The sequence below is a fragment of the Loxodonta africana genome, chromosome X, assembly GCF_030014295.1.
Source record: "Loxodonta africana isolate mLoxAfr1 chromosome X, mLoxAfr1.hap2, whole genome shotgun sequence".
Taxonomy (NCBI): domain Eukaryota; kingdom Metazoa; phylum Chordata; class Mammalia; order Proboscidea; family Elephantidae; genus Loxodonta; species Loxodonta africana.
Genome location: NC_087369.1, coordinates 136,346,453 through 136,358,834, shown reverse-complemented (window position 1 = coordinate 136,358,834; position 12,382 = coordinate 136,346,453). Strand labels below are relative to the sequence as shown.

Sequence of the window (12,382 nt, the reverse complement as noted above, 5' to 3'; positions counted from 1 at the left end):
AATGGCGACTATACACATGGACCTCGTCAGATGGAATACACAGGAGTCAAATTGACTACATCTGTGGAAAGAGATGATGGAAAAGGTCGATATTATCAGTCAGAACAAGGCCAGGGGCTGACTGCAGAACAGACCCTCAATTGCTCATATGTGAGTTCAAGTTGAAACTGAAGAAAATTAGAACAAGTCCATGAGAGCCAAAGTATGACCTTGAGTATATCCCACCTGAACTTAGAGACCGTCTAAAGAATAGATTTGACGCATTGAACACTGATGAATGAAGACCAGATGAGTTGTGGAATGACATCAAGGACATCATCCATGAAGAAAGCAAGAGGTCATTAAAAAGGCAAGAAAGAAAGAAAAGACCAAAATGGATGTCAGAAGAGACTCTGAAACTTGCTCTTGAACATCGACTAGCTAAAGCAAAATGAAGAAATGATGAAGTGAACAGAAGATTTCAAAGGGTGGCTTGAGAAAACAAAGTATTATAATGATATGCACAAAGAGCTGGAGATAGAAAACCAAAAGTGAAGAACGTGCTCGGCATTTCTCCAGCAGAAAGAACTGAAGAAAAAATTCAAGCCCCAAGTTGCAATAGTGAAGGATTCCATTGGGAAAATATTAAACAATGCAGGAAGCATCAAAAGAAGATGGAAGGAATACGCAGTCATTATACCAAAATGGAATTGGTCGGCATCTAGCCATTTCAAGAGGTGTAGCATATGATCAGGAACTGATGGTACTGAAGGAAGAAGTCCTAGCTGCACTGAAGGCATTGGTGAAAAACAAGGCTCCAGGAATTGATGGAATATCAATTGAGATGTTTCAACAAACAGATGCAGCTCCGGAGATCCTCAAATGTCTATGCCAAGAAATTTGGAAGACAGCTTCCTGGCCAACTGACTGGAAGAGATCCGTATTTATGCCTATTCCCAAGAAAGATGACCCAACCGAATGTGGAAATTATTGAACAATATCATTCATATCACATGCAAGTAAAATTTACTATGTCTTACATACTTTGGATGTGTTTTCAGGAGGGATCAGTCCCTGGAGGAGGACATCATGCTTGGTAAAGTACAGGGTCAGTGAAGAAGAGGAAGAACCTCAACGAGATGGATTGACACAGTGCTGCAACAGTGGGCTCAAGCATAACATGATTGTGAGCATGGTGCAGGACCAGGCAGTGTTTCGTTCTGTAGTACATAGGGTAGCTATGAGTCAGAACCGACTCAACGGTACCTAACAACAGCAGCAACGGTGCAATGTGGGCTTTTTTAAAAAAATCTATCCTATCATGTAGTTCCTTGTTCATAGTAAATACTTAATGCTATTTTGTTGAATGATGAAAGGCTTTGAATTAAGTCAGGATGCCACATTGGAAAATAAGGAGCATGAGGACTAGAAGGCTAGGATCAAGATTTTCCTGCCTCTATTCCAGTGTAAGTGTAGTACCACATAGAATTTGATACTTAAGATACTTAAATATTTCACCTTGCGTTTGTTCTGTGGTTAGGCTGCAACTTGTAAGTCTTGTTTTAAAAGGTATGTACATGGTAGTATTGGGAAGCAGTTCCCCCTGGGCTACAGAATCGATATAAGTCTAAATCGACTCAGTGGCAATGGGTTTGGTTTTTTGTCATGTTTCTGCACACCTTGTGAGTGAGGCACTATCTTTTCAAGGTTCTTTGTGTAATGAGTGGAACCCTGGTTGCATAGTGGTTAAGGCTCTCGGCTGATAACCGAAAGGTCGGCAGATCAAACCCACCAGCCACTCCTTGAGAGAAAGATGTGGCAGTCTGCTTCAGTAAAGGTTACAGCCTTGAAATTGCTATGGGGGAATTTTACCCTATCCTATTGGGTTGCATGTGGTGTAGTGGTTAAGAGTTCAGCAGCTATCCAAAAGGTTGGGTTGCATGTGGTGTAGTGGTTAAGAGTTCAGCAGCTATCCAAAAGGTTGGTAGTTCAAATCCACTGGGTGCTCCTTGGAAACCCTATGGGGCAATTCTACTCTGTCCTATAGGGTCGCTATGAGTCAGAATCGACTCGACGGCAACAGGTTTAGTTTGGTTTATTGGGTTGCTATGAGTCAGAATTGACCGGATGGCAGTGGGTTTGGTTGTATAGTGAACAGCTTTGCGAGAAACACCCTTCAAAGAAAGGTACAGGTTTGCTTGCAGTCTTGAAAGAGATGGTTTCTCTCTCTTGAACGCAGTCATGCTTACTGTCCAGTGAAATAAAGATAATATCTCTCTCCAGAACATAGGGCAAGTGTGCTTATTGTCCATTACACAAGATTTTGGTTCCCTAAGATCAGAGTTTCTCTCCCGTAATGGATGCATTTAGGTATCCATCTGGGCCCGTACGTTGTCCCTGTGGGACTTTCTAGGCAAGAGAAATTAATTCAAATATGAGGCTTTTGCTGCTTGCTGTGGTGAGTAATAAAGTCCTTTGTCTCTCACCCAGGAGTCTCTTTTTTTCTTCTAGCATCCATACAACTGTGTTAGGCTAACTTGTTAGTTTATGAGTAGGGTAAATCTCAGGCCCTTAACAGTTCTTTACAGATATTCAGCACAGTGGCAGTGGCTTCGCCTACTAGATGTTATCATCCTTTTGAAGAAACTTCTTCAATCAATTATCTGTAATTCTTGTTAGAATTAGTTAAAAAATGTTAAAAATTAGTAAGGGTACATCTTTAAAGAGCCAAGAAAGTTATGTGTTGGTTGCATCAAATAAAACAGTTGTGAATTAGTAAAGTAGGAACAGCTGAGGGCTTTAAACACTGCTCTTACCTGGACTTAAGTATCTTATATATATTGTATATACCTAAAGGGTCTGTCTTCTTGAATTTTGCTAGGCAGGCCTGATTTCAAAAAGTGTTTTCTTTTGTCAGGCTATGTATCTTGTTTGTTGTTTTGGTTTGTATGGCCACTATCTTAGGCTGGGTTCTCTAGAGAAGCAAAACCAGTAATGCGTATAAATGTATGTAGAGAGATTTATATCAAGGAAACAGCTCATGCAGTTGTAGGGGATGGAACATCCCAAGTCCCTGGATCAGGATAGAGTCCTTTCCCAATTCATGGAGGCGCAGAAGCTGGTGAACCCAAGATGAGCAGGTTGGAGAGCAGGGATCCTGCTCACAGTTTGTGATGGTCGAGGAATCCCCGAGGTCGGCAGGCAGGACCGCAAGGTTTCTCCTGAGTCACTTAGCTGCAGGGGCTGGCGAACCCAAGGTAGCCAGGTCAGGGAGCAGGACTCTTGCTCGTAGGCCATGAATCTCAAGATGGACAGGTAAGCTGCTAGCTCAAGTCCCAAAAACCAGAGAACAAGAGACAGCTGTTGGATCTAGAACAAGCCGACAACTTTTGCAAGGTAAGCAGGAAGGAAGTAGGTGGCGGAAGGCAGAGAGATGAAGGCTGAGGGGGTGGTGAGCTGCCATGGGCCCCACCCCTGCCAGTACCACTCAGCAGATTCCATCGTGGTGGTGATCACATATCAAATTTTGACAGGAAAGTGATCACAACATTGTACAGCTGCCAAAACACTGAGAATTATGGCCCAGCCAAATTGACACACAATCTTAACCATCACAGCCACCATATGAACTCTTTTAAATGTCAGTTTAGATACCTCCTGAAAGAGAAGGGAAGCTTAAGTTGCAGACTTAAGTCTCCGGATGGGTATAAAGATGATGGATACAAGGCTGAGAGAACTGAAGCCCCCTGTGGGCCTTATGATCTTAGAATGAATTGCAAAAGGAGTAAGAAGGTAATTTATCTTTAATTGTAAAGAATAGCTGTGTATTAGCTGGAATAGACTAGGGGTTGTGAAGGGGAGCATTATCAGGTAGGTCATCAGATAGGTGTAAGAAAAAAAGATATAGTTAGGTTAAAAGGGGTCTGATTGTAACTAGGAAGTTTTATCATATCATTTTTTCCAAATGATAGTTCATGAATTATATGGAGAAAGTGAAGTTAAATGATATGTAGAATTTTTTAGGGGGGAGGAAGGCATTATACAGTCTATTGAACATTATATCTCTTATTCTCTCAGTTATTCATGCATGAAACTGAGGTCTTCTTGCAAGGCCTTAATCAGGTGCCGCGGATGACCAGATGGGAGCTGTTGGTACAGAAGACATTAATGGCTCTTACTCTTTTCTGAATTGAAAATTGCACTTGAAGTAAGATATTTGTTCTGCTTCCTATTGCAAGAAGCAATTTAGGTTATGTATGAGGTTAGGAGATTCAGAATTTCCCTGACCCTGTTTTGTAGTTCCAGTGGGGCAGAATATTTGGATCCGGGACAGGAGGTCACAATAGCATGTTGAAGGATGGAAAATCACACATAGAACATGGGCTTTGAAGTCACATCTGAGTTTGAACCACAGAGCTGTTAGTCATTGCTAGTTTTGTAACATTGGGCATGTCATTCAATCTGTTTAACTTCATATGTAAAATGAGAAATAGTAGCTACCTCACAAGGTTCTTAGAAGGATTAAAAATAATTTGCAAAATGCCAGGCACTCTTGCTTTAGCAGGTGGTGTGTGTGTGTATATATATGTATTATAGCCACTTCAGGTGCATTTAAGTTATTCTTAATGTGAATTTAAAGTTCTGATTTCAAATTATTTCTCCTCTTAAACTCCTCCCTGCCATGTTCCTGTAAGCAGAAAATTCTATGGTGATATTTCTGTTACCAGTGAGGGTGCGTTCTAACAGTATGATTCATTATTAGAAATTTTACAACAGGTAAAAATGTGTCAGACTTTCAAATATTATCTGGGAACTTTTTATAAGAGAGACCATGGTAACTTATATTACTAAAAACCACTTAAAAGAAGACTCATGTGTCTTGGTTCAAGTTTTAACTATTTGTGCAAAAAATCACACCCTTTTGTACATTGAATAAAATAGAAACAACATATCCATAGCATAATTTCTGAAAGTCATTTCTTACAGCTTGGCACAAGTGCTTATCAGTGGGCCAGAAATTGCACCGGGCAGCAGATGGGCCTGTCTGTGACTCTTGTGACTGCAGCTTGGGAGGCAGTAAACAGATTTCCAATCTATCTGATTCTTCTCCTCTCTTCTCTAGTTTCTTTGGCCTCTGAAGCTCAAGAATGATGCAGAATATAATTTAGATTAGATTATTCAAGATTATCTATTAATGTCTCCAATATGCCCCCCAGAAGTTTACATGGAGTTTCCTGAAGGAAGGTAGGAAACAGTACACAGCAGCCTGTTTGTGGCTGAGTTACTGCCAATATCGCTTGATATGATTTGTGATGAAAAACAAGACAAAACTAAAGAAAAACAGTTTGGTGGGTATAAAGGTGTTTATCTCCAAAGATACTAATTAACTGAGGTATCACCTTACTGCTCAAGAAACAAAATACAATCATTTAATTTTTAAAATGTTTTGTAGTCATTCTGTCATTAATTCTGATAAACTATTTTTTGGAAGTGTACTAGTTTCCTGTGGTTGCTGAAATGAATCACCACAACCTTGGTGGCTTAGAACAACAGAAATTTATTCTCTTACAATTCTGGCGGCCAGGAATCTGATATGAGTTTTACGAGGCTAAAATCAAGGTGTCCGCAGGGCTACACCCCCTCTGGGGGCTCTTCCTTGCCTCTTGGAGCTTCTGGTGGCTGCTGGCATTCCTTGTCTGAGTCACTCATCTTTGCCTCCACCTTCATATCACCTCCTTTGTGTGTCTGTCTGATCTCCCTCTGCCTTCCTTTCGTAAAGAATACATGTGATGGTATTTAGGGCACACCAGGATATTACAAAATAATCTCTTCATCTCAAAATCCTTAATTGTATCTGCAAAAATTTTACCATGTAAGGTAATATTTACAGGTTCAAGAGATTAAACACAAAAAACCCATTGTCGTCGAGTCAGTTCTGACTGATAGCGACCCTATAGGACAGAGTAGAACTGCCCCATAGAGTTTCCAAGGAGTGCCTGGTGGATTCGAACTGCCGACCTTTTGGTTAGCAGCCATAGCGCTTCATCACTATGCCACCAGGGTTTCCTTCAAGAGATTAGGACTTGATATTTTTGAGGGCCACCATTCAGCCCCCTCCAGTAAGAAAAGTAACACATTTTAATCTTCTGTTTTTTTGTGTGTGCAGGAAAGATGAACCGTCCTTGTAATTGTCTTTTCCTAAGTCCTACTTGTTGCATAAGAAGGTTGACTTTGCAGCTTTTGTGAAATGAATTTCCCAATAGGAATAAATTATAGTGTTTTCCCCTCTTTAGATGGAAACATTTTCTTAGCAGAATTGTATTAAAATACCCATTTTGGATGTTTGTTAAGTATTATTAGTCATAGTATTCTCGTCCTACTGCAGATGTTAACTAAATTATTTTTAATGTAATAAAAGCTCCCTTATGACTTAATTGGAGCCCTGGTGGCACAGTGGTTAAGAGCCTGGCTGCTAACTGAAACATTGGCAGTTCAGATCCACCAGCTGCTGCTGGAAATCCTATGGGGCAGTTCTACTCTGTGCTCTAAGGTCGCTATGAGTCAAAATTGACTTGATGACAATGGGTTTGGTTTACCAGTATGATTTAATTGTATATCACAAGATCAGTTTTTTAAAATCTGAGTTTAAATTTTATTCATTATATCTATATGAAACCTAATCTTACTTTGTTTGACGGAAAATATGGGATGTTGTTAGCATGAGTTACTTTTATAAATTTAAAGATACTAATCATTTTGTGTTCTTTCTCATCTTTCCATGTATGGTTGTATTTTTCTTTTGGCATTGTTATTCTGTTTACCCAATTCGGAGAATGCTTATACAAATTTAAAATCTGAAACACTAGAACTAGATTTCCTTAGAGGCTTTATAATAGCTTGAGTTTTAATTTTGACTTTATCATGCTTTATTTAACTCCATTAAATTAGGATAATAATTACTGTAAATTTTAAGTGCTGTTTTCTAAATAAATATGACTGATCCAGAAAATAGTTTATGAATACAAATTTAATTAAATTCCCTAAAAGAACTTGTAGTATTACTTGGTAATTTGACTAAAAAAATCTTTTTTTTTTTTTTTCCTGGAGAGGAAATAACAAAGCATCACACTAAAATATGTAAGTTATTAAAATAGTTTCCTTATTATATAAATGACTTTATTAAGTCATTCTTGTTATTATTGGAGCACCAGTGGCACAGTGGTTAAGAGCTACGGCTGCTAACCAAAGAGCTCAGCGGTTTGAATCCACCAGGCACTCTTTGAAAACCCTATGGGCCAGTTCTACTCTGTCCTGTAGGGTTGGTATGAGTGAGAATTGACTCGATGGCAATGACTTTGGGGTTTTTTGTTGTTGTTGTTGTTAATACTGATATTTAACCTTTTTCTCCTAACTGCCACTTCTTTGACCACTCCCTTTATTTGGTTACTATTTTTTCTCCTGGCCATTTTAATTCTCTGTTAACTATTCTTTCTCTACTCAGCTTTTAAATTTTGGCCTTCATTATAGCCCATACTTGAACCCTCTTTCTTAACTTTATTCTCTAATCTTAGGTGATCTCCATTTCTATGATTTTATAATACGGACTGTATTCCACATTTACATATCCATCCCAGACCTCACTCCTGAAATCCCAAATCGTCTAATTGCCCATTTAACAATCCCCTTGGGTCTCTTTCAGATGTCTCAATTTGTACAAATACAAAATCGAATGCTTGATTCAAACTTTGGCTTAAAAAAATAAATGCCCTACCATCAACAAAAAAGCCCTGTTCATCCCCGTTCTTTCATTAAATAGCACCATTTTATGCCTGCGTACCATCCTTGATTCTTAACTCTTATTTATCCTGCATAGCCAGTCCCTTGTCAAGCTCTGCCAGTACTAATTCCAATATATATTTCAAATTCTATCCACTTTCTCTTATTCCTATTCTCACACTCTTAATTCAGGCTACCGTAATATATCTCTGGGACCACTGTATTTTTTATGGTTACTTAATATTCAGAATAACAAACTGGGCATAATTTTGTTCTTAGGATTTCAAATTAATTGTAAACAGTAATTTTTTAACTCCCAGGATTTTGAAGTTGTAGGAATAAGAGATAAAACCCTATATGTGAAGGAAACATATCCTGAACTAAAACAGTGACTTCATTTTGTTTTCCCTCAGTAGAACTGTATGATGCTTGGGTGCCCAGAGGAGGTGAGCCAGAATAGTGAGAAACATCTTATTCCAAGTTCAGTTTTAGTTTCTAGTATTCTGGCTATCCTTTTATTAAGTCATCCAGAATCTTATGGTGGGAGGAAGAAGAATCCAGCTTATATGATCATAGCTAATGTTTTCTTTTACCAACTATAAAATTTTACATTAGGTGAGAATTTATATATATATGTGTGTGTACCTGTATATGTATACATATATATACACGTGTGTGTGTATACACACACACGTTTATTTTAATGTTTTGATTAGGGAATTCAATATATTTGACCAAAGGCCGCATCCCATGGGGTGGGAAGTTGAGCATTAGTGGGAGACTTCTATTAAGCCTGCTGGTGTTCTGGAGGGAATACTGGATGCTAAATAAGATACGAGTATAAAGTATAGTAGGCTAAAACTAGATCATAGATGTTTTCCCTGACAGATTAACATTCTTATGTTTTTAAGCAAATAAGTATAATGAATTAGTATAAACAAAGTATATATCTATGATAAGGTAGCCAATTTAATAATTGTTTAAAGCAGTGGTTCTCAACAGGGTTAGAGAGATTTTGTGGGCCAAGGGACATTTTTGATTGTCACAATTAAGAAGTGGTACTGGCGTCTGTCAGATAGAGGGCAGGGATGCTGCTACACATCTTACAATGCCAGGACAGCTCCATACAATAAAGAATTATCTAGTCTAAAAGCTAAATGATGCTGAGGTTAAGAAACTCTCTTTTAGGGTATGTTTTTTTTTGTCATCCTGCCACATGATTTTCTAAATATTTTTCAGAAATTCATTTAACAACTACAAAGATGCTTTACAGAGGAGTAATCATAATAATCTCATGCTTTTATTTTCTGAAAACTTGAATAGATGTATATTCCTGTGTACTTGGAAGGAAGCAAGGATGATCACCAGGTTTTTGGTTTGAGCAGCTCACTAGGAGAATGTTGGTGACATTGTCCAAGATAGACAACACTGGCGAGAGAAATGGGTGTGTAGAAGATGTTCAGTAAAGATTTTATACTTGTAGAGTTGGAGAGGCTTGAGAGATATCAAGGGGAAGGCTTGAAGGCCAGAAATAGGTGTTTAGAAATATCCTGGATTTGAGATTTGTCAGGCGTGGGAGTGGATGAAATCATCCAGTAGAGTGCATATCTTGAGAAGAAAGGAGTACCTTATGTCATGTCACAGCCCTTAGGAACACCAGCATTTGAAACACCAACATTAAAGACACAAGTAGAGGACAATCCAGCCAAGGAGACAGAAGTGGCCAGATAGGTAACAGGACGAAATCCAGAAGTGTAGTCTTCCAAGACAAAGGAAGAGAATGTTTCCAGATGGAAGGAGTGGTTATTGATATGCAGGCTATTGACCTTGGTGGGCATTAGAGTGAATAGAAACTAAATTGCAGTGGGTTGAGAAGTTCATGCTAAATAAGAAATTTAGATGTACGGTGGATAATTCCTTATGTAAATTTGACTGTGATCGGGAAAGATGTGGTATTGGGAGGTTGTGTGTGTGTGTGTGTGTGTTTATAAAGATCAGAGAGAATTCCTCATTGGTATTTAAAAAAATAATATATTTGAATTTTACAGATAATTGAAGCACATAAGTAAAAATTACTAATAAACATGCTTTCCATGAGTTTGTTTCCAAATAATATTTATTTTCTTTCAAGGTTCAGGCGGATGATATTTCATAATATTATGTAGTTGCTTAGATTCAGATTCAGCAAGTATAAAAATAATTCTGTTAATTAACATAGACGTAGGTTTATGTTTGACACTCAAACACTATTTTTATTTTTCAGATCTCTCAAGAAATCGTTTTACAGAAATTCCTTCTGATGTCTGGTCGTTCGCACCACTTGAAACATTAAATTTGTATCATAATTGTATCAAAATCATTCCTGAAGCTATTAAAAACCTGCAGATGTTAACATACCTTAACATTAGGTAAGGAAACAGTTTTCTTTGGTAAAATTTTGTTTTTTTATTACAGTTCTAATCATTTTAACTAGATAAAAAATGTGTTCATTTTGGCTAGGTAGCCGACATTTATCTCAACAGTATCTTATTTGGATTTTTTATATGTTCGTATTAACTTTATGGGGTTTTTTGTCTCGTTCTTCAAAGTAGTTTTTCTCAAACTTTTATGTGCACCTGAAATCACCTGGGGATCTTGTCAAAATGTAGATTTTGATTCAATAGGTCTGGAGTGGGCAGCCTGCCTTTCTAACAGGCCCCCGGGTGATACCCATGCTTGTTGATCCTAAGACCTCACTTTGAGCAGCAAGCCTTTAAACTATAAATATTTTCCTGAAATCATAGCACCACAATACAGATTTAATTGTATGCATCTTCAGTTAAAGTGAAACATAAAGAAACAGTGCTTGAGTTATATTTTTCGTACTTTTGCTACTTCAAGAATGGGTAGATTGACAGGGGAATGTTAAAGAGTTAGGAAGTGGATGACAGTTGTTTTTATTACCATGTGCCAAGCAATGTTCCAAACGATTTACACATACCATCTCATTGAATTCACAACATTTTGTGGTAGGTACTATTATTATTTTTTTTTTTTTTGCTATTATTACCTCTGCATTATAGATGAGAAAACTGAAGCACCAAGAGATTAAGCAGTTTGCCCAAAGTCATATATATGTGTGTATATACATAAGTATGTATGTATATACATGTGTGTGTGTGTATATATATATATATATATATATATATATAGCAAGTGGGAACCCTGGTGGCGTAGTGGTTAAGTGCTACAGCTGCTAACCAAGAGGTTGGCAGTTCAAATCCGCCAGGCACTCCTTGGAAACTCTATGGGGCAGTTCTACCCTGACCTATAGGGTCGCCGTGAGTCGGAATCGACTCGACGGCAGTGGGTTTTTTGGTTTTTTATATAGGAAGTGGTGGAGCCAAGATTCAAATCCAAGCAGTTTGGCTTTAGAGCTCTCGTTCTTAACTATTATCCTATATTTATAACAGAACGAATATTCAGTAAGCATAAGAACAAAATTGCCCTGCCAAATGAGGGACATTAAACGGAAACTGATAGGTTGTAACTTGAATTTAGAATTATTTTCTTGTGTGTGTGTGTGTTTGTATGTTTGAGTTGGAAGAAGTAATTTCTTCCCCCTAATTAACCAAATTGCTTGTCCGAATTCCCATATAGGAAAGTAATAAGTGTAATTAATATACGTAAATAATAATGCTCCTTTCTCACTATGATATGTTAATTCTTAGATATGTCTCCCCCAGTGGTGTCATCTGCAGTATATACTATTGTAATTGAAAGCACCTTACACCTTAAAACATGTGAGAGAAATTTCCTTCAGCAGGAGTTAGTCATTTGGGCTGCTCTTTCCTGTAAATGGGTATGTGGCTCATTGGCCTGGCTCGGGAGAGTATTGAGGCAAGTGAGGTATTTTTAATTTTGTCTTTGTTTTTGTTACATTTTGTTGTTTTATAGAAAAAGTTAGATGGGAAAATCCGATTTGTCAAAAACTGAATTACATTTCTATATTAACATGTAAGGTATTTTTTAGAATAGTTTTACTAAAACTTTCTTTGAAGCTTTCCTGTTTTGATCTCTAAAAGTGGACTTCTGATTTTCATTTCAGTCATAACATTTTGTTAACAAATCATGTTGAAATAACATTTGTTTTAGTGAGTGACTTCTTTTGGCTGTCTCTGAACATGTAGAAAAAAAAGTGGAAATTATTGAGTTATCAGCTATATATGAAGAAGCCAGATTCTAGAGAGAGCTGACATCTTACTCTGTGAACCTGTTTACTAAGGAAAGACGATGAGTCACTTTTTTACTTTTTGGGGGCTGAGGGCAGATTAGAATGAGTTTGTGTGTGCCATTATTTTTCCCATTTAATTATTTTTATTTTAGTGAAAACGTCTTGATAAATCTGTAAGATGCTTTTCAGTCGTTTCTCCCTTCCTGCATGCTCTTTCCTTTTTCAGTAGAATAATCCTCCAGGCCTATGCAGGACACTTGCCTAAGGAGCCCACTTCACCCTGAAAGTATCAAGGGGTTGTGACAGGCCTCTAGCATATTTGACATTCCAGCAGCTTGGCCAGGATTGCTAGTCTAGAGGCATTGCTTTAACAAAAAAAAAAAAAAAAAAAAAAGAAGTCAGTTTGTGCCATGT

The 12,382-nt window shown here is 37.7% G+C and overlaps 1 protein-coding gene across 2 annotated transcripts in view; it reads left to right on the top strand.

Annotated features, from left to right (window-relative positions):
* Positions 1 to 12,382, top strand: part of LRCH2 (leucine rich repeats and calponin homology domain containing 2) — a 103,651-nt gene that overhangs the window by 27,632 nt on the left and 63,637 nt on the right. For both annotated transcript variants that reach the window (XM_010594679.2, XM_003414853.3), the window contains exon 2: positions 10,019 to 10,163. In XM_010594679.2, coding sequence (XP_010592981.2) covers positions 10,019 to 10,163 — 145 coding nt within the window. The remainder of the gene's footprint in view (positions 1 to 10,018; positions 10,164 to 12,382) is intronic.